Consider the following 20,105-nt stretch of genomic DNA (forward strand, 5'->3'; position numbering starts at 1 on the left):
ATGATTGAGTCTGGGATATAAGTTTCATGTCTCGGTGATTCTAACAAGCTAGTTTGTTTACGGTTAGCCAGCCCCTGGGATCGTCATGAACTGAAGAAGTATAGATCGATACGCAAAGGCCACAGCTTACTCAGGCACTACTGTCTTCTGCATGTTATGGAGTAGATGAGCAGATCTCACATTCTTGAATCATCAAATAACACACCTCTAACCCTCCAAAAACCTCGCAACAAATTGCGCAACCTCCGCTGGCCTCTCCACCATGGGCAAATGACCCGCCCCCTCAACAACCTTAAGCTCAACCCCACTCCCCAACTTATCCGCCATGTTCTCCTTCATAGTCTTAGGCAGCACACCATCCCCCGCACCCACCAAGAATGCACCTTTGCCCTTATACCCCGCCATCTTCTCCCTAATATCATACTGATGCAATGCTTTGACCGAGTCTCTAAACCCAGCCAGTGAATTCGTCTTAACCATGTCCTTTACGCGCTGAATCTTCTTCGCCAGCTCCGCATCGTCGTAGGACTCTTTGACGAACCAGCGGCGCACCGTCACTTCTGCGAGTTCTTCGCCGACAATGGGCTCGCCGGAGGAGGCTGTTAGACCTTCTTTCTCAGCAACGGCGACTCGGTCGTTCCAGGCATTTGCGTTGGATGGGGGCGCGAAGGCGTTGGTGTCGCAGCCTATGAAGGCGGAGATGCGGTCCGGGTAGGAGAGGCCTGCGTTGAGTGCTGTTGCGCCGCCGAGGGAGACACCGACGATGGATGCTTTCTTCACTCGCAGGGCGTCGAGGAGAGCGATGACGTCGTCTGTAAGTGTATGCACTGTGATGGGCGATGTGGTATTCGATGGAAGTGTGTTGCGGCCTCGGGTGCTGTATCGGAGGATGCGGTACTTGTTGTTTGTGGCTTTTGTGAACTCGGCTACGAATTCGTCCCAGATACCGTAGTCGACAAGTATACTGTTTGAGAGGACGAGCAGAGACGCGTTGGGGTCGCTGGAGCCTTCGAGGCGGTACGGCAGTTGCACGCCGTCTTTTGTTGTGACGAAGCTCTCGATGACTGGTCGCTTCTCTGGTGTGGTGTGCGCAGGATGTGTCTTGACCATGCCTTCTGAACTCTCTGCTGGTACTGTGTCTTTGCTCGCCAGACTTTGGAGGTCGCGCTGTGCAGCACCAAAGGTGTAGTAGAGATCGTACACCCTCCTCTTCCTGTCTTTTACGACATCTTTGTAGATCTTGTCGCACCACTCTGTTGTAGTTGCAGCCTTGAACTCTGGTCCTCCGAGCCCATTCTGCGGCGCGTACTCATGCAGCGCGAGGTACTCTTTCTCGGTCTTGTGTCCGCTCTCCAGATCTAGGTATGATGTTACGAATCTCCTCGTTCTCCTCCAACCGGGCACCTTTTGCAGAAGAGGTACATGCTCCTCATCATACCACTTCTTCAGCTCCTCTTCCTTGTCTGCGCCCTCGTGCAGCGCAAAGCTCACAGCAATCATGACGTTCTTCTCTCCCTCGTTTTCAACTTTCTGCAGGTCCTTGAAGTCTCCACCCTTCCACTCCCCCAGCAGGTCGTAAGATCGCCTGTCGACGAATATCTGCCTCATAGTGTCGCGTTCTCGTTGCGATTGCACCGGTGCGCTTCGGAGTTTCGTGTACGGCTCTCTCGTCAACCACTCGAGCTCGTCGAAATCGTAGATGGCCATCCATTCCGGCTTATCTTTGGATCCAGACGCGCTCTCGAGATCCGTGGCGCGATAGCGGAAGCCATTGTTACAAAAGGGGAGGCGCAGGCGATTGGGGCCGTGTTCGTTCTGGTACCTTGGAGGGAAGAGTGTCAGGTGTGATCGTGAAGTGGCAAGGATGCGACTGCGGAGGGGTCAACTCACCAATCGTGGAACTGTGCTTCAGGCAAGCCCTCCTTGGGCTGCATCGTCACGTACAAGATGCCTGGTGTTGATTTGGCTGCCATTGTATCTGTTGTGTGGGGTAGCTGTGCACTTCAGTGTAAGTGTCGTAAGTAGCTGAGAGACGACTGGGTGGGAATGGAAGATTGGAAAACGATTAGATTCGATGGTTGCGACTATACTACTCCAATTATCTCGTGCAGGCCATGACGAAGTTGGGGAAAGAAGAGCTCCCCCGATGACATCTGCCGGCTGGCGTTAGTTCGGGCGACGGCGGTACCGTCCACGGGTTGCCCCTCATTCTTCCGAGGCTGAACACAGACCCGCCGCTACCACGCGTGTACGCGACGCTTCGGGACGTGGAGGACCATCAATGCATGCAGTACTCACCCACATCAAAGTTCATGCTAACATACTAAAATGCTGTGGCGTAATGCTGATTCTCTTGATTCTAACTAAGTGTCCTCTATGCCCAAGTATTGTGTATCGGTCTAGTCGTACCAGATAGCATTCATACCAAAGCCCTTCTCACCAATCTCCAACCTCGCAACTCTTGCTAGAAACTCGTGATGCCATCTATAGATCTCCACGCCGCCCTTCTCATCATCTGTAAGCGCTAACCACTCATCGGACCAAGGACACGGCGATACTGCATTCGAATGGCCACCAGAAGTCGGCGTGGGATTGAGGCAGATTTGTCGCTCAATGGCGCCTGAGGGGGCGATCTTGAATGCGGCAATGTAACCAGTAAGGGAGAAGGAATTGGATCGGGAGGTTGCGAAGAGGTAGTTTGAGGATTTAGTGAGGAAGCAAACGTCGGAACGGTACATCGTGGTTGCGTTAGGGATACCTGGAGACACTTAGCAAAGAACTAGAAGGTGTAGAAGGGTACTTTACCAGGTGGAATCAATGGGTACGTCTTGTGAGTGTAGACGGGAAGCTTCGTCTGCGGATCAATCACGTACTCGCACAACCGATTCCCTCCCTCCATCAAGGCATACAAATAGTTGCCTGACGGATGCATCTCTACCCATCTAGGATGGTCTTTCGGCGCGGGCGCCTCAGTGAAGCCTACTGTTTCAAGCCTTCCCTCGTCATCTATCTTCTTATGGCACCAGACCCGATTGGCCCACATGTCTGCGCTGTAGAGATAGGTCTCTGAGGGGTCGAAGACCATACCGTGAATGGCAGTCTTGTCGCAGTACTCGAAATTCTGGATGTTCTCTTTGATGTGACCTTCGGGGTTGACTGAGAAGATGTTGCCGTAGCCAGCATAGTCATAGAAAGGGTTGCAGTATACGGCATACGGAGGCTTCTGGGCGGGAAGAAGGAAGATCGCACGCGTCTTGGTATTGGCATCATTTGCTTTGGCTGTGGAACTTGTCAGTAACAGCAAACCTGCATTGATGTTCTGTCACTTACGATGTCCACCCATGGGTAAGCTGCCTGTATGCACAATCTCACTCGGGCTCTTGACCTCGTGCGAGCTCCATTTCTTCATAGAAGCACCGTAGATGTTCTTTCTCTTGTGCTGTCATCCTAGTCATCAGCAATCGTTGGTCGCATCGAGGTCCAGACATTGCGCGCATACGTCGAAAGCCATCCAGCTTATGGGCTCATCCTCCGGGATCTCCGTCTTCTTCACCAACTCCAGCTTCAATGTTTCATCATCGAATGCGACTGTGATGATCACACCTGGCGGCGTCCAAGTGCCGATCATGAGGTGATGTTTGACCATGTTGGTGGTTGCTTCCTTGCACGGAACGTGTCTTTCGTGTAAACAAACAGCTCGCAGCAAAAGCTGTCACTCTGGGATGTATGCCGAATCCTCCTTCCACTCTGCGATAATTCAGCCATCGCGTCGCGTCTCTAGACTTCCGGGGTCTGCGCCGAAGGCGGGGCATTAGTGCTGATGGCGCTAGATTGCGAGGGAAAAAGGCCGGGTAAGACTTCTTCCACATCGGCTCCCTTTTAATTCGCCAACCCGCCCAGCGCGAGGCGGGGCAGCCGTCGCGACCTGGCGCAGCCTTCGGCACTGTAGCTCCTCACGCTCATAGTACGCTTGAAAGCCGGTACAGCATGCCGCCAGACAGCTCTGACAAGGTCTCGCCTGATCCGCGGCTAGAGAGACGGCCATTGTTAACGGTATCGGTTCGGTTGGCTGCGGGCGGTAGAATTCAGTTACTATTTATTAAGCTCTTGCCTCCCAGGCATGATGTCTATTCCGTACTACTCCCCTTCACCAGCCCTTTGATACCCTTTGTACCTTGATTCCCTATATACACATACAAAATGGACCCAAACACACAGACAGCGCCCGAGGTTCAGGAAAATGGCTCGCACCGCTTCGACCCTAACTTCACCGACGCCGTCATCAACGCTATTGGACCAAATGTGCCAGACCGGACGCGTTTTGTCATGGGCAAGCTGATCAGACATCTTCACGACTTCATTCGCGAGGTCGAGCTTACCAACGAGGAGTGGTTTGAGGGCGTGCGATTTGTGAACTCCATTGGCAAGACCACAACAGCCACCAGGAACGAGGCGCATCGTATTTCAGATGTGCTAGGTGTAGAATCGTAAGTCGTCAAACCTTCAGCAAGACCAAACGTCATACTAACTTCTACCCAGATTGGTCGACGAGATCGCACACAAGCACATCAACGAGTCTGGCGAGACACCCACCTCCTCCACAATCCTCGGCCCCTTCTGGTCACCACACTCGCCATTCCGCGACCTCGGCGACACCATCATCCGAAACCCGCATCCCGATGGCCAAACCACTCTCATGCACGGTGTAGTCATGGACCTCGACACCAAGAAGGGCATCCCAAACGCCGTCATCGACATCTGGCAAGCGAGCGCAAACGGAAAGTACGACTTCCAAGATCCCGAGAACCAGGAGCCCAACAACCTGCGCGGAAAGTTCACCACGAACGAGAAGGGCGAGTACTGGTACTACTGCTACAAGCCAACAGCGTACTCGCTGCCTACCGATGGTATGTCAATTTCAGAAGATATCGTAGGAGCAAGACTAACACACAACAGGCGCCGCTGGCCAACTCTTCAAGACTCTCGACCGCCACCCCTTCCGTCCCGCACACATCCATCTCATGGTTTCAGCAGAGAACTACAAGCCGCTCATCACACAATTATACCCCCGCGACGACCAATGGGTCTCGAATGACACTGTCTTTGCCGTCAAGGACGACCTGCTGCTAGACTTTGAGCCTAGCAAGGACCCCAAGGCGAAGCTCGACTTGACATACAATGTCACACTTGCGCCAGCGGGTAAGAAGACAACTAGATTGGAAGGTATCCCTAGGTTACCGAATGTCTTTGATGAGCAGAGCAGGTTGTAAATGAGTTCGTCTTTTGTGGTGTTGAACATGTATATATTTTATATGGTGGGATCTACGGAAAACTACGCATGAATGAATCTTTGATCGAACGATATTCCAAAAACCTGATTTACTCACTCTTATCTGAACAACTAGCATTGCTCACCAGTGCCATGCTCGCTATTCCGTATACCGGAAAGTATATCCGTGATTGTCCCTGCATATGCACAAGAGTGATATATAATCTCCCTCTTTCCTTGCTTCCTCGCATCCAATGTTTCTCCGCCCACGGCTAGCCAAGTTCATCCGCTCCCAAACTCGACCCATCACATCCACCATCCACCTACGATTCCTCAGCACTACAACCCGCCCCAAGATGCGCGTCCCCTACGCCCCAAGCGAGCCCCCAAATGAAGAAGCCCGCCCAATCTACGAGCGCATCGCCGAGCGACGAAAGCCGCGCCCCCTCATCCCACTCGATCTGGCGCTCCTACACAACCCCGCCGTAGCAGACGGCTGGAACTCATTCATCGGCGCAATCCGCACGCAAACCAGTCTACCGGCCAATCTCAAAGAACTAGCCATAAGCCGCATCGCAGTGCTGAACCACGCAGTTCACGAGTGGGACGTGCATGCCGCTCTAGCCCTGAAAGCAGGCGTGTCCAAGGAAGTACTTCAGACTATCTTTGATTTACCTGTTACAAAACATGGGATGGTTGAGAGGGAGGGGCTGTTGGGGTTCAGCAAGGAGGAATATGCGGTTATGGTTTATACAGATCAGATGACTGTTGGTGTGCAGGTGGAAGATATGGTTGCGGAGATGGTCAAGGGCGTGTTGGAGGACACCATGGTTGTGGAGTTGACTGCGACGGTTGCGGCGTATAATGCTGTGAGCAGGTTTTTGGTCGCACTGGATGTGGGGGAGTGTAATGATAGGGCGATGAAGCGCGTCAAGGATCTTTGAGGGCTTGTTGGTGGTGTAGAGACTTGTTGATAGATGGGAAGGGAGAGCGGAATTACGCCGCTTCCCTCTTCCCCGGACCCTGGTCCTCCGCAATCCATGAGTTAGGAAGGTGCCTCGGTCCATCAGCCGTCGCAAACCGAACTCCCAAGACGGTATTGTCAAACATCTCACCACTTTCCTTGACGACTTTCTTTCGACCTTTCAATTCCAGTTTACATCATAATCAAAATGGCCTCCCTAGCCCCCCGCCTCTTCACACGCAGCATCCGGCAAACACGCGTCCCCCGCGCCGCCATCCTCTCCACCACCACAGCCCGCCACGCATCGACCAAGCACCCCAAAGCCTTCACACCCCCCTCGCAATCCGACCTCGACGAGCTCCGCGACTCGGTCCGCGACTTCGCCCAACGCGAGATCCCCGAAGACGTCGCCGCGCGCACCGACAAACAAAATGAGTTCCCCAACGAAATGTGGCAGAAGTTCGGCGAAGCGGGTTTCCTAGGCATAACCGCGGATGAGGAGTTCGGCGGGCTGGCAATGGGCTATCAAGCCCACTGTGTCGTTATGGAGGAGCTGTCGCGGGCGAGCGGTAGCATAGGACTGAGTTACGCGGCACACAGCCAGTTGTGCGTGAACCAGTTGATGTTGAACGGGAATGCGGAGCAGAAGAAGAAGTACCTGCCTGGTTTGATTAGTGGAGAGAAGATTGGTGGGTTGGCTATGAGCGAGCATAGTGCTGGGAGTGATGTTGTTAGTATGAAGAGTACGGCGAAGGAGGTGGATGGTGGGTATTTGCTTAACGGCACCAAGATGTGGATTACAAACGTACGTTCTCTTGCCGCGTCTACATACAAGGCTGCCAGAAGGAAGAAGGTGTACTAACAAGACATCTACAGGGCCCAGACGCACACGTAATAGTCGTCTACGCCAAAACCGAACCCAACGCCGCCTCCAAGGGCATCACAGCCTTCATCCTCGAGACCTCCACCCCCGGCTTCAGCGTCGCCAACAAACTAGACAAACTGGGTATGCGCGGCTCCAACACCGGCGAACTCGTTTTCGAAAACGTCTTCGTCCCCAAGGAAAACGTCCTCGGCGAGATCAACCGCGGCGTCCGCGTCTTGATGGAGGGCCTGGATCTCGAGCGCCTTGTGCTCTCAGCGGGACCGCTGGGTCTCATGCAGGCCTCGCTTGATAACGTCCTTCCTTATACACACCAGCGGAAGCAGTTCGGTACGCCGATTGCGCATAATCAGCTTGTGCAGGGGAAGCTGGCGGATATGTACACGAAATATCGTGCTAGTCAGGCGTTCACATATAGTGTTGCCCGCGCTGTGGATGAGTCGCACGCTAGTCCCGATATCAAGACACAGGATTGCGCGGGAGCGATTCTGTATGCGGCGGAGAGGGCGAGCGAGGTGGCTGCTGATGCCGTGCAATTAATGGGCGGTATGGGATACATGAATGAGGTTCCCGTGGGACGGATACTTAGGGATGCTAAGTTGTATGAGATTGGTGCTGGAACGAGTGAGGTGAGGAGAATGGTAATTGGACGGGCGTTCAACAAGGAGTGGAAGCAAGAGATGTAAATCTAAAAGAATGATGAGGTTATGTGCATAAGAAGTAAAAGTTGAATACCCGTTATGAAATGTATATAGAGATGCAAGACACGTTCGCCTTCGTAAGATAACATGGTATCCGCCAGATGTGACCACAAGTCAAACATGCTATCTAAGGTTGGCGTCGTTGAAATCCGTATATAACCCAAAGTCTCCGTCTTCCTTCTCCATCGTGCCAGACAACTCAAATCAGCCCTGATCCATCATACCGCTCCTCATCCTGCCCAACTTCATACTGAGGCTGATCCTCAGCCTTCAGCGATGTTGGGTCGATGTACCGACAAGTAAGCGCAAACCGCAGCTTACCCGAGTGCTCAACAGCGTGTTCATAATACTTCTGTACATCTGCGCCGTGCATGATAACAATATCGCCATGACCGAGCTGCATGGTCAACGCATCCCTCGCATTGCCTCGGTTGTTGAGCTTCAACTGCTTGGGTATCTGCTTCCTCCTCGCATTATATGCCTTGGAGTCGGATGTCTTGAGCGCATCGAGAGAAGGTTGAAGTGCGAGACGAGCTTCGTAATGTTCGCATCCGGGTACTGGGGCAGCGTCGTCGTAAAGACCTGCGACAGAAGACACGCCGTGGTAGTGACGCGCTTTCATGCGGATCCGCATTGTGCCTGGTGCGCCCAAACTTAACGTTGCGATAGTTGGACCGAGGCCGAATTCACCGTCATCGTGGTAGTTGATCTTTTGTTCTTCGAAGTATCCCAGTGCGAGGACTTCGTTAAACTCCTTCTCTTGCCATTCCTGATTGACTTCTTCCATGCTCTTCCCAGTCTCTTGAGTCAAGAGCAACTTGGCCGCCCAGTTCAGGCGACTGCGAGTGCTGGTTATTGGACGAGCGGCTCCATCAAAGGAGCGAGATGCTGTCGCTGCGATGAACTTGTATGGCATGCCATAGTTGACTGCGAAATGGCGGCAGTAGTTAGGTCCTTTGAGCTGACCGTTCGGCATGGAGCGTCGCTGCAGCCCAATGTCCGTCTGTTGAAGCTCCTCAAACATCGCGTCTGGTCCACCTTCTTCCTCAAGCACCGTCTTGTTGGCGATCATGTGTGTAATGAATCCGTTGACACCGGGTAACTCATAACGATTGATCCGGTATCCGTGTTCAAATGACACCTTCAACCCTAAGAGAGGTGTCATTGTATCTCTAGACAGCGTGTAGCTGCTAGTGACCGGCCATAATGGATCGCGAAGGGAGAGCGCGGGAATGAGCGTATGTAGAGGCGTCCTTGTGTATTGACATGATTCATTGGAACACTTCCAATTCGTCCAATTCAAACGGGATGTGCAGCGCCCGCAGCTAGGGCATACAATACCAGACCAGAAAGAGACCGATGTATTCTCCCCTGGAACGGAGTGCCCTGAAAGTTCGGCGGCATTGGAAACCAGAGGGTAATCGTGGTCGTCATTGTGCCAAGGAGTCTTCTGCTTGAGGAAGCGTGGGTCATAGACCAAAGATGCTTCCTTAGGCTCTTGAGCTGATATGCTCAATCCTGGTCCCGGTGTGGGCATGAGAATCTTCCAAAAGGCGGCGCAAGTCGGTTGTAGACACATCCACCCGTTCAGGTATATCTGTTGAGACTTCACGTTGCAGCTTCCGCATATCTTCTCAACTGGAGGTGGCAGCGAGCCGAGCTCTGCAACTTCCTGTGAATCCTTCTCCTTCCACCAGGACTCTTTCTTTGTGTTCAGCTTCTCAAAGCGGTATCGCACAATCTTGCTGTTACCACTCTTCTCAGCCCAGATATGGGTGGGCTTGAAATGATCCAAAACACAGTACTGATGCGGTGGCTTTGATGGGATGTTGGGGTTGTCGACTCCAGTGATGATGACGACTGGGTTGTAGTGAAGCATGCAGTTCCTCAAGCCTAGCGCAGCTGAGTCTTCAGATTGGTCCTTCCTTGACTTCATCTCACCGGAGTCAATGTCCTTCGCGAGACCACCACCTGCTCGTGAGATGACAACGTTAGTATCCATATAGTCGCGAGCATGCGCAACCTTGTCAAACATGAAGCCCCTCACAAAACCGCCAGTTGAGTAGCAGGCGCTTTGGTATGCGCGATAGTAATGTAGCGTCTCGCAGATCTCTTGCCGTCCATCGGCCCAGACTTCTGGTTGTCCGTGTGGTTCTGGCTTGTTCGAACCTCTATTCTGCTGGGCAATGAGTCGCTCGGTGATATCATAAAGGTGTTTGTTGTCGGCTAGGTCGAATCCTTCACCGACGGGAGAGCCCACGAATTCATCGCAATCCGTTGTTGCTTCTGATTCCGCATACAGACTGGGCACCGGCCCAACAAGGTCAGCACAGGGCGGCTTTGTCTGGTCGGCGGGATCGCCAGCTCGAAGCCAAGCCTCGACCTGCCCGCTGCGATCTCGATTTTCGGGGACAGAAAGAGCCACGGAACAGTCATGCTCTTCGTGCCCAGCTGCGCCACACCTTCCGCAGGTCGAACCCAAAGGCAGTATGGCCTGGGCTAGATATGAGTCTTGTTCAGGCGCCTGGTCGTTCCCAAGCTCAACGTTCGACTGTTCATGTACAGCACTCGGATCATAGTGGCTAGCTGATTCGGGCGTAAGGTATGCGAAGCGACTATCGGCCTTCTTTGGAGGCATCGATGGCGGTGTTTGCGCGTGATTGACGAAGTCTGGGACGTTGCGCATACTGTCCTCCGGCGTATTTGGTTCCCATGATTGCGATATGGGGGTCTGGCTTGAGAGAATTTCTTGCGAAGCAAATGGAGTTGCAAAATCTTGGCTCGATGCCGGTACGGGTTCCGGTATACGCTGAGCACATTGGCCTTGTCCGTCCAGCGGAAGAGAGGTCTGTGTGTTCTTGTAGGCGGAAATCTGTTTGCAAGTTAGCTTGATGACCGAGAAGTCCGACAGTTGTACTGACTGGAGTCGATGGCAAAGAAGCCGGCGGGGACGATAGCTCACTATCAGAGCTTTCGTTTTCGTGTTGTTGGCTTGGCTGGCATGTGGACGTGGTGAATGGGACTTTGAGACGGACTATCTTGGACTCTTTCTCTGGTGGTTGCGACGAGGTGTCGATGGCATTCGCAACTGTCTCCAAAGATACCGGAGCTTCAGTCTGAATCTGATGAGAAGCACCACTTGTTGAAGTTGAAGCTCTCTGTGCAGATGATTTGGCCTTGGTCGAGGTCGCTTTCCTTCTCTTAGAGACAGGCGGCTGAGGCGGTGCATTGATGTATCTTTCAGGAGGTCTCCTCACTCGTGTCGGGCGTTGGGAAGACGCGCTGCCATAGTTACCGAGATCTTTATGGAGTTCAGCAGGCCCTGATTCGGGCGTGAGTTTGGGTTGCTTCGCTCCGGGTGCACCTTCCCAGTCGGAATCGCTGTCGTCGGACTTGCGCTTGGGGGATGCCATTAGAGATGGGTGATTCGAGTAGTGGTTTGCTGTTAGATGCGTGTTGGGTATTCAGTGACGATAGCTGAAGCGACAAGAAAGACAATTGAAGTCTAGAAACAACAGAGTGAGGTCAGGAGTGGCAGGTGGTGGGATCGCGTCATGCGGACAATAGGAATTCAATTCAGGTTCGTGCGACAATAGGAAGACAGCTACGCAGAGATTAACTGAAAACTCTGCTGAGACGCTCTCACTTGAGCGACGCAGTGAGAGTGGGCAAACGTTGGAGATGGTGACAGTGAAGAAGGCCGCCAGCGCGGAGGCAGGGTCGAGGGTGGCTCTTGCTGTATTACGTCGCGATAAGAGCGACTTCCAAGAAAGCAGCCAAACCTGGAGAGATTGGTCATGCTTGCGACTCCTGATTATACTCGGTCACGAATTGCAATAATTTCTTTCTGCGTGTCTGGGTCGAGGAGGTGAGTCGCGTTTTGGTGGCTCCGAGCTAAGGCCGGCGTTAAGGAGAGGTTTGGCCGCTTCGAGGCGTGACCTCGGTACCCCAGCTTTCCCCACAGTTGGGGGCTGGCAGTAGCTGTCGGCTCCGACCAGACACGGCATCCGATGATGCTAACGTCATTCAGGAAGATGGGCGCATGCGTTAAAGCTGCAGTTTTGATTCCTCCTTTGCCTTCTCCCTGCATCGCCAATTGAGGCTTACTATAGGTGAGTTCCTGCATCCGTCCCAAGACTTCGCGCACAACTAACGCACGCGTAGATATCGCTCAACATGCCGTTCAATCCTCCTTCATGGGTGCCGCAGCTCCCCTTCGATCCGCCAGACTCGATTCCCATCTGCGACTTTATGCTCGATGAGCACTATGGCCGTCACCCGCTCGGCTATTCGAACGACCCCTTCACCTGCGGGTTGACCGGGAAGAGATACTCGTGTTTGGATATGCGAGACCGTGTCGAGGCTCTCGCCCGAGGCTTATCAAAGGAGCTTGGCTTCAAACCTAACGAGGCGACTGAATGGGACAAGGTCATCGCTGTCTTCTCTGTCAACACGGTAAGCATCTCCAGGCTGATGGGTTTACGAGGATACTGACGTTGGCTAGATTGACACGCTTCCATTGGCATGGGCTACCCATCGTCTGGGTGGCATCCAATCGCCCGCCAATGCTGCCTACAGTACCGCTGAACTCGAATACCAATTGAAGAACTCCGGCGCGAAAGCCCTCTTCACCTGCGTCCCCCTCTTAGACACCGCGCGACAGGCGGCGAAGAACTGCGGCATCCCCGAGAATCGCATATACATACTGGAGGTGCCCGAATCGTTTGCTGGCAAGAAAACACCAAAGGGGCTCAAGACGGTCGACGATCTCATCCGTGAGGGCGAGAAGCTTGACCGTCTGCCCAAGTTGGACTGGGAGAAAGGCGACGGAGCTCTGCGGACAGCGTTCCTTTGCTACTCTAGCGGTACTTCAGGACTACCGGTAAGGATTGAATGTATTGCACGTACGCGCATGTATATCCTAACGTATTGTACAGAAAGGTGTCATGATATCGCACAGGAACGTCATCGCCAACACCAGTAAGTTTGTCCTCATATCGCATCAAGCACTAGCTGACCACAAGCAGTGCAAATCACTACCTACGAGAAGCCGTACAGAGATACGATCATCAACGACGTACGGAATCAGTCCGACTACACCGAGATCGCCCTGGGCCTCTTGCCCATGTCGCATATCTATGGCCTGGTAGTCATCTGCCATGCGAATGTCTACCGTGGAGATGGTGTCGTAGTCCTCCCTAAGTTTGAGTTTGCGTCAACTCTGCAGGCCATCCAAGACTACAAGATCAACTCGTTGTTCTTGGTCCCACCGATCATTATCCTCATGACCAAAAACAAGCCCTTGCTCGACAAGTACGACCTCAGCTCCGTCTGGTCCATCTTCACCGGAGCTGCACCATTAGGACAAGAGACAGCAGAAGATCTATCCAAGATCTTCCCTTCATGGAAGATCCGACAAGGATATGGTCTCACGGAGACATGCACTGTCGTTTCCTCGTCTTCTCCCGATGACATCTGGTTCGGCTCCTCCGGTTCCCTGCTACCTAGCATCGAGTGCAAGATCGTTACTATTGAGGGCACCGAGATCACTGGCTACGATCAGCCTGGCGAGTTGCTAGTCAAGTCTCCTTCAGTCGTGTTGGGCTATCTGAACAACGACAAGGCCAACAAGGAAACGTTCCAAGATGGGTACATGCGCACCGGTGATGAGGCTGTATTCAAGAAGGGGGCGAATGGTCACGAACACGTCTTCATCGTTGATCGTATCAAGGAACTCATCAAGGTTCAGGTACGGTCTCTACTCCCTGTGAAAGATATTCGACACTAACAACATCCTAGGGCCACCAAGTCGCGCCTGCAGAACTCGAAGCACACCTCCTAACGCATCCTGCCGTAAACGACTGCGCCGTCATCCAAATCCCCAACGAGAAGACCGGAGAGGTACCGAAAGCTTTCGTCGTCAAATCACCGTCAGTCGGCCTCGAAGAGAACGACCGCGTCCTCGCTCGCGAGATTCAAAAGCACGTCGAAGAACACAAGGCGCGATACAAGTGGATCAGCGGTGGTATTGAGTTCATCGATGAGATTCCGAAGTCACCGTCTGGCAAGATTCTGCGGCGGTTGTTGAGGGACAAAGAGAAGGAGAAGAGGAGGTTAGCAGGCAGCAAGCTTTAGACACCTTTACTAGTGAGGGGCTGTTGTTGTTCTTGCGATGCCTGTTGTGAGTTGTTTCCGCGTCCCTGTTCGCGATATCAGATACCGTTATATGTCAACATATTCGAGTAACCACAACCACCTGTTCTACATCCTGTCAATATAACCTGCTGCAGTGAGGATGTATACTAGTGTAAGTTCCAATGAAGACTCGTTGCCCCCCGTACCAGGGTGCTTCTGTAGTAAGCTGATAGCTCCCCACCCTGCCAAGTGGGTATAGCTCCAGCGAGCTGCCCACATTCAACCCCCCCTTTTCGCCCTAGCGACCGCACAAGTTCAAGTCCTGTAACTCTCTCAGTTCTGCTGACAGCGGCCCCGGAACAACTACATAAGTCTTATAGTTTCTCTATTTGCTATAAAACAGGGCTCGTTGGTGTAGTTGGTTATCACGTCAGTCTAACAAGGGGTCTTCAAAAGCCACCAGTTAGGACACTGAAGGTCCGGAGTTCAAGCCTCCGATGAGTCAAGAGGAGCTACAGTTACTGTAGTGCATTCGTTTTTTGTTGCGGGGGAGGACAGTGAATAGGCGTGGGCGGATGTGGACTTTTTTTTTTGGTACTTTTCGAGTTGGCGAATGAAGACACACATTTCACTCCAAAATACCTGAATTGATGCTTGAGAGGGATATATCACGTTATTTCAGAATCCTGTCCATTCAATTTTGAAGGATGTGTTCGTTGGCAGGGGTGGGGACAAAAAGGCGAAACTTCGGCACACGAACTTCGGGAACGCGATGCAGCGAGCCTTATACAACGCAGCCGCTCGTGCAATTTAGAAGCTACAAAGTAAAGCTACCTACTGCAGGCTACAGCACACATTCAAAGGGATTGATAAAGTCTTCTATATGCATGTAGTAGGCAAGACAATCTTTTGTGATGGGAACGTTATACGAGCCACGTCTGTAGGATACTCAACCATCGCATTAACGTAACATATACCTCAGTCAATTAGAGGCACGTTTTCATCTTCAGTGCATTGCTGGATTCAGGTTGTAGTCTAACTTTCACGTTCAAAAAAAAAAGTTGGGTGTGTCTGACATACCCGAAACCAAAAAAGCTTCATTCTCCGCCAACACCCCACCACGCATACCACCACGTCTCCCTACACTACCCAGGGCCTCTACGGATCCAAAAAGAGAGGTCTTGCCCGGAATCGAACCGGGGTTGCCGGAAGACACTGATTTTGAGATCAGAATCCGGAGTGATAACCGCTACCTGGATGGTTATTAGCGGGGGCAAGTTGGTAAGTGAGGAAGAGGATCTACGCACACTACAAAACCGATTGTAAGCGAGTTGCTTGATTGATTGATGGTGCGATGGAAAATAATACCGTTTATATTGGTAGTTGAATGTGCGCGAAACGGACTTCGTGGTTTCGATGGTTTGGCCGTGGTGGGGCTTCGGTGAGAATTTGCTGGAAAGTGGTGCGAGGACGCCGAAGTATGCCGGGATCGGGGGGCACAGCTTTGCTCGCATTACAACATCACATGCAGACTGATCGAGTATCATAGATAGCGGTATTGATTGTAGGATTCTTCACAAACTACCAACTTGGATCATTGCCCCTGAGGCTAACCCCTACCCATCCCCCACCAAGTAGCGAGTGAATATCGCCTAGGCTACACCTCCAACCAAGACAAAGTGGATATAGAACGCTCGTGCAAAGGAAAAACAAGCAAGGGAATAAAGGTCGCTCAAAGACCACGAGGGAAAGGTAGCGAGAGGGGTATCAATGGTGCGCAGCAGCGAAAGCCGGCCGAGAGAAGAAACATTACAATAGGCGGTACGAGTGATAAGATGCGCGCGAGCACAACCGCTTTCTAGCCTTGCAGTCAGGCCCCTAGGGTTTGTTGAGCGAGTGGGAGAATACAAAAGGTGGGTCGAAGTAGAGTGACGGTAGGAAAGATGCAGACGAGGTACATGGGACCTCCGCACAATGACGTTGAGTCGTATGGGTCGTTGCCCTAGCAGTGAGAGAATAAGACAGTACAAGCGAAAGATGGAAGATGTTCGAAAGACAAATGGGCGACAGGCGGTGGAAGACATCCGAGCGACCGTAAAGCATGCCCGTCACACGTGAGCGAGTCGTAAGTGCAGTGCGTTGTTTAGAAACCACGGAAAGGATCGTTAGCGTCGAAGTCGAAGAGACCGCCGCCTCGGTTCGACTGGTCGCGCGTGCTCGCGCTCCACTGGCTGCTACCACGTCGGCGACGGTGTTGCATGTGCGGTGCTCGTCCGCCGTAGCTGCTCAGCTGCTTCGGGTCGCCGAGAGCGTTGTCGATGAAGGCTTCCATGCGGACTGTGCCCATGGTGTCGAAGAAATGCTGACGAGTCGATGTGCTGGCTTCGGATGTTCGCGAACTCATGGCCCCGCTGTTGGGGTTGTAGACTGACGAAGGTACTGATGGTGGTACGCCGGCACTGTACATATCAGATGATACGTTGGAGTAGACCGATGGTACATGCTGGTGCGAGAAACTGCGGAAGGGGACAGTTGGAGGAGGTGCGCTCGGTCCGGTAGAACTCCTCTTCCTGCCGTGTTGTGGCCCACGAGGAATAGTGGGAGGGCTGGCAGAGTCTGGCATAGCCGTTTCGAATCCAGCAAGAGATGGCAAGCTAGGCATTGGCTCATCCTGAGCTGCGTAGCGAGCCATGACTGGGTTCGTCCTTCCCTTGGCGAGACGCACAGAGTCCTGAACACGGCTACGGCGGAGTGTCGCACCTTGTTGACGTTGAAGTGTTTCGTCGACCGGCGGAGGTACCGGTGGCAGAGAAGTCAGGTCTGGCATGGGTGCGCTCGAATGGGCGAGGAAAGAAAGGGCCGTCAGCCAAAGGTAATGCCTTTCGCGAGACGATGTGGTGAATTTGAGGGCGCGAGCAGGAGTAAGGATGAGGATAGAGCGGTTGAAGAGTGTCTCGTTCTTCGGGGCAGGACAGGTGTCGGCGACATCGAGAACAGACTGGATGACGACTAGTGGTATGTTAGTAGATAGAAAATGACATGAACTCGAGAGACTTACGCTTGCGACCACTCTTACCCATCAACGCGGAACCAGTCGTTGGCTGTTTGCTACTCCACAAGATGGCTCTTTCATATGGAGAGATCCAGACCCAACGCTTGTGTCTCACACCATGGCTAGCCAAAGAAGCCTCCTCTGCTGCTCGACTGACATCCACCGGCGTGTCAGGGCCACCAAAGGTCTTTCTCTTGCGCACGTACTTCCACATGAACTCTCCAATCATGGCTGCAGCGATCGCATCGACGACACTAGTGTGCGAGACAGAAGTGTTGGTAGATCCGTTGGCTGTGTAGCTTGTCGCTGCGGTTGCATTTGATAGTTGGTGTCGGTGGCGGAAGCCACTTGCGCTAGCAATGTCGCTCGGTAGTGGAGGAATGGAAGATGTGTCTGCAATGCTAGGAGTCGCAGGCAGTGTGGGTGATCTGCTACGAGAGCGTGCGCCCTTGGAGACAGGAGCAGCAGATCGCACCTTGCGTAGGCTGTCTTTCCGCTGATGCTTTACGCCATATGGACGGCGACCAGCATACGATCCACTGTTGCGAGGTGTTGGGCTTTGCGAACCTTCGCTCTTGCTCACTGGCTTGTTGCGAGAGCTGGATCGAGTGGGAACCGGGAAGGGTGGCTTCGGTATGTTGTGCGCTGCGGTTCCGCTGTGGATCATAGCAGATCGTCGGATACTGGGCTGGCGGCCGATAGAGTTACGCTGTGTCTTGCCAACTCTAGAGGGCTTCTCCATTGAGCTTCGCTTAGACGCTATAGAAACACTGTTGACGGAATCCTCGGATGGCCTAGGCATCGGCGTGGATTCCTTGTCTTCAGGAACCGGGGTAGGTGGGTTTACTGGCCGTCCGCTCTTTGCATTGCGCGATGAAAGCATTGGAGTGGAGAACTGGTGGCTCCTGTAGTCGTCGTCGCTCAGCTCCGCATCGTCATCCTCTTCATCAGATGAGGGGCCATCAAAACCTGCGAAGAGGCTGCTTGTCCGGAAGGGTCGGTTGAGTACGTCCGCATGAAGCTGGCGCGACAAAGGTCCATTGTCGTTGTTCCCTGGGTAACGGTTCTCGATCTTCTTCTCAGCAGCCTTCTCAAGACGAGTAATGAAGTCTTGACGAGAAGTTGTCTTGAGAGTCGAGTTCTCGGCGTCACTAGAGTCCTTTTTGATTGTCTTGACGTGATCTGCCTCAGGCGTTCCAGGCTTGGAGGTTATAGCAGAAGGAAGGAGATGCGCAGGAAGCTTCACAGCTCTTTGGTCAATCCTAATTGGCTCAGTCTGCATGGCGGTGGAAGTCATTGGAGCTACCAGGTCGCCAGTTGTTTGAGTCGAGACAGTCTTGGTACCTGGAGGAAGGATAGGGGCCTTGGGCGACGAAGGAGCAGATGTAGGAGCATGGATAGCAATAGAAGGGATTGTTATCGGCGCTGGCGGTGGCGCTCTAGTAGGCTTTTCTGGTACTACTTCAGGCTCGATCGGCGAGTCTGTCTGCGTTGCCGTAGACACGAGCTGAGTTTGGTAGACTGGTGACAAGGGTGCTTTGTCTGATGGCTGAGGAATCCTAGGCGTAGGTGGCGGACTGAGAGGCTGTTCGATTGTCTGTACCGAGCTTGAGGTCGTTGTGCAAATTTCAGGGCTGGCTTGGACAGGCGGGCTGGAAGTCAAGGGTACTGAAACACGCTTCCGACTTTGGTTGGCCTCAACCTCAGCAGCAGTAGATGGGAAATCATTCGACTTGGTCTGGACAGATGGCTCAATAGTTTGCGACGTCGCTTCCACCATGACCAACTTGGCAGGTGATGGTGGAGGCGACGGTTGCACACCGGTGTCGACATAGATTGGTCGCGTTGGCGGGAAGACGAGAGTAATATCGCGAGGCGTCAATGTTACTGACGATTGAACCGTTTCATATGACGACTTCCGCGGCTCGGTATCATCGGCAGCCATGACAGGGCTATCCCATGTAACTTGCTGGGCATCGCTGCTTAATCCTAGGATGCGCTTTGCTTTTTCGTCAGGTAACATCGACTGTCGCGACTCGCGGACTCTCCGAGCCCGCATTTCATTCTCAGGGAAGTCATCCGAGTCAAGCTCCAGATCATCCAACTCTTCCTCTTCTTCATCGAATGTAAGCTCATCTGCAAGACTCAGACCGTTGCCTCTGCCATATCCGTCAGAGCTCATCAACGACATCCGGTAGTTGCGTCCGATGCTCCTGTAACTGCTGTTGCTTCTGTTCCTGGAATGACGGCCAAGACGTGTAGATGATCTTCGCTGGGGCGATGAACGTACGCTTCCTGCGTCGCTCTCCGGTATACCAGTGTCCTTGCTCGGGTCTTCAGCCTCACTTTCGACACCAGCCTCTTCATTGGCAGCTTCTTCCTGGATAGCGATCTCGTCCAAAAGCATCCTCAAGCGGGTCTCTGACACATGAACACGTCGCTCCAGAATTCGTTTTTCTCCTGCCCACTCTTCTTTTTCGCGAGCCCACATGTCGTGCACTTTGGTAGAGTCGTCATCTTGGCTTCTTGTCCTCTTTTCTGCTGCAGCTAGTTTCTCTCGCAAGTCGGCATTGGTCTCCTTGAACTTGTCTCTTTCACCTGCAATCTCCTCCAATGCAGCAAGTGTTTCGGTCTCGAAGTGCTGGAGCTGGCGTTTGACGGCTTTGCTTTCCTTGTTGGACGAGGAAAGCTGTTTAGCAAGGGCGTCGTTTTCGGATCGCGCTGTGTCTAGGTTTGTCTCCAGATCATCGATGAACCTGTGTTTCGAATCAAGTTCCCGGCGGAGATTCAAGATCTCCGAGACTAGATTGGCATGCAAGGTTGGAGTAAAGCGGCGCGGATCCAGGACTGAGATACTCTCGTCGTTGGCAGCATCGTCCCAACTGGAACTGTTGTCGTGTGGAAGTGGAGGTGGTGAACTGGGAACATCGCTTCCTGGTGTTTCGTGTGTTGAGGTTCTTCGGGATAAGGAGCTGTATGGAGTTCCAGCGGGGGTGGGAAGCGGGTGGTTGGTCAGGAAGGTTTCCTGGTCGGAAAAGTAGTCGGTAGCCATGTCGGGCGTATTGTCTAGGCCAGGAAAGTATATTATGTAGTAGGGTGTT

At 52.9% G+C, this 20,105-nt stretch overlaps 8 protein-coding genes and 1 non-coding gene across 9 annotated transcripts; 5 read left to right on the forward strand and 4 right to left on the reverse strand.

The window, feature by feature from the left end:
- Window positions 1-207: 207 nt before the first annotated feature.
- Window positions 208-1,973, reverse strand: J4E84_009733 (uncharacterized protein; the record flags this gene model as incomplete). Its single annotated transcript, XM_049392294.1, has 2 exons — window positions 208-1,822; window positions 1,891-1,973. The coding sequence occupies 2 exons, from the start codon at window positions 1,971-1,973 to the stop codon at window positions 208-210; spliced, it is 1,698 nt and encodes a 565-aa protein (XP_049240056.1).
- Window positions 1,974-2,399: 426 nt separating this feature from the next.
- Window positions 2,400-3,646, reverse strand: J4E84_009734 (uncharacterized protein; the record flags this gene model as incomplete). The annotated part of the gene is made up of 4 exons (XM_049392295.1): window positions 2,400-2,758; window positions 2,806-3,279; window positions 3,331-3,439; window positions 3,500-3,646. 4 exons carry the CDS (start codon window positions 3,644-3,646, stop codon window positions 2,400-2,402), a joined length of 1,089 nt encoding a protein of 362 aa, XP_049240057.1.
- Window positions 3,647-4,200: 554 nt separating this feature from the next.
- J4E84_009735 (uncharacterized protein) lies at window positions 4,201-5,270 on the forward strand (the record flags this gene model as incomplete). Its single annotated transcript, XM_049392296.1, has 3 exons — window positions 4,201-4,487; window positions 4,540-4,907; window positions 4,957-5,270. 3 exons carry the CDS (start codon window positions 4,201-4,203, stop codon window positions 5,268-5,270), a joined length of 969 nt encoding a protein of 322 aa, XP_049240058.1.
- A 355-nt stretch (window positions 5,271-5,625) lies between these two features.
- J4E84_009736 (uncharacterized protein) lies at window positions 5,626-6,213 on the forward strand (the record flags this gene model as incomplete). The annotated part of the gene is made up of 1 exon (XM_049392297.1): window positions 5,626-6,213. The coding sequence occupies one exon, from the start codon at window positions 5,626-5,628 to the stop codon at window positions 6,211-6,213; it is 588 nt and encodes a 195-aa protein (XP_049240059.1).
- A 228-nt stretch (window positions 6,214-6,441) lies between these two features.
- J4E84_009737 (uncharacterized protein) lies at window positions 6,442-7,802 on the forward strand (the record flags this gene model as incomplete). Its single annotated transcript, XM_049392298.1, has 2 exons — window positions 6,442-7,038; window positions 7,110-7,802. 2 exons carry the CDS (start codon window positions 6,442-6,444, stop codon window positions 7,800-7,802), a joined length of 1,290 nt encoding a protein of 429 aa, XP_049240060.1.
- Window positions 7,803-8,016: 214 nt separating this feature from the next.
- On the reverse strand, window positions 8,017-11,230 carry J4E84_009738 (uncharacterized protein; the record flags this gene model as incomplete). The annotated part of the gene is made up of 2 exons (XM_049392299.1): window positions 8,017-10,689; window positions 10,853-11,230. 2 exons carry the CDS (start codon window positions 11,228-11,230, stop codon window positions 8,017-8,019), a joined length of 3,051 nt encoding a protein of 1,016 aa, XP_049240061.1.
- Window positions 11,231-11,993: 763 nt separating this feature from the next.
- On the forward strand, window positions 11,994-13,952 carry J4E84_009739 (uncharacterized protein; the record flags this gene model as incomplete). Its single annotated transcript, XM_049392300.1, has 5 exons — window positions 11,994-12,272; window positions 12,322-12,699; window positions 12,755-12,797; window positions 12,845-13,566; window positions 13,617-13,952. The coding sequence occupies 5 exons, from the start codon at window positions 11,994-11,996 to the stop codon at window positions 13,950-13,952; spliced, it is 1,758 nt and encodes a 585-aa protein (XP_049240062.1).
- A 403-nt stretch (window positions 13,953-14,355) lies between these two features.
- On the forward strand, window positions 14,356-14,457 carry J4E84_009740. Its single transcript has one exon. It is a non-coding gene; the product is annotated as a tRNA-Val (tRNA).
- Window positions 14,458-16,095: 1,638 nt separating this feature from the next.
- J4E84_009741 (uncharacterized protein) lies at window positions 16,096-20,056 on the reverse strand (the record flags this gene model as incomplete). The annotated part of the gene is made up of 2 exons (XM_049392301.1): window positions 16,096-16,961; window positions 17,011-20,056. 2 exons carry the CDS (start codon window positions 20,054-20,056, stop codon window positions 16,096-16,098), a joined length of 3,912 nt encoding a protein of 1,303 aa, XP_049240063.1.
- Between the last annotated feature and the right edge of the window lie 49 nt (window positions 20,057-20,105).

This window comes from Alternaria hordeiaustralica (genome assembly GCF_023758085.1).
Source record: "Alternaria hordeiaustralica strain BMP 2776 chromosome Unknown scaffold_31, whole genome shotgun sequence".
In the NCBI taxonomy this organism is placed as follows: domain Eukaryota; kingdom Fungi; phylum Ascomycota; class Dothideomycetes; order Pleosporales; family Pleosporaceae; genus Alternaria; species Alternaria hordeiaustralica.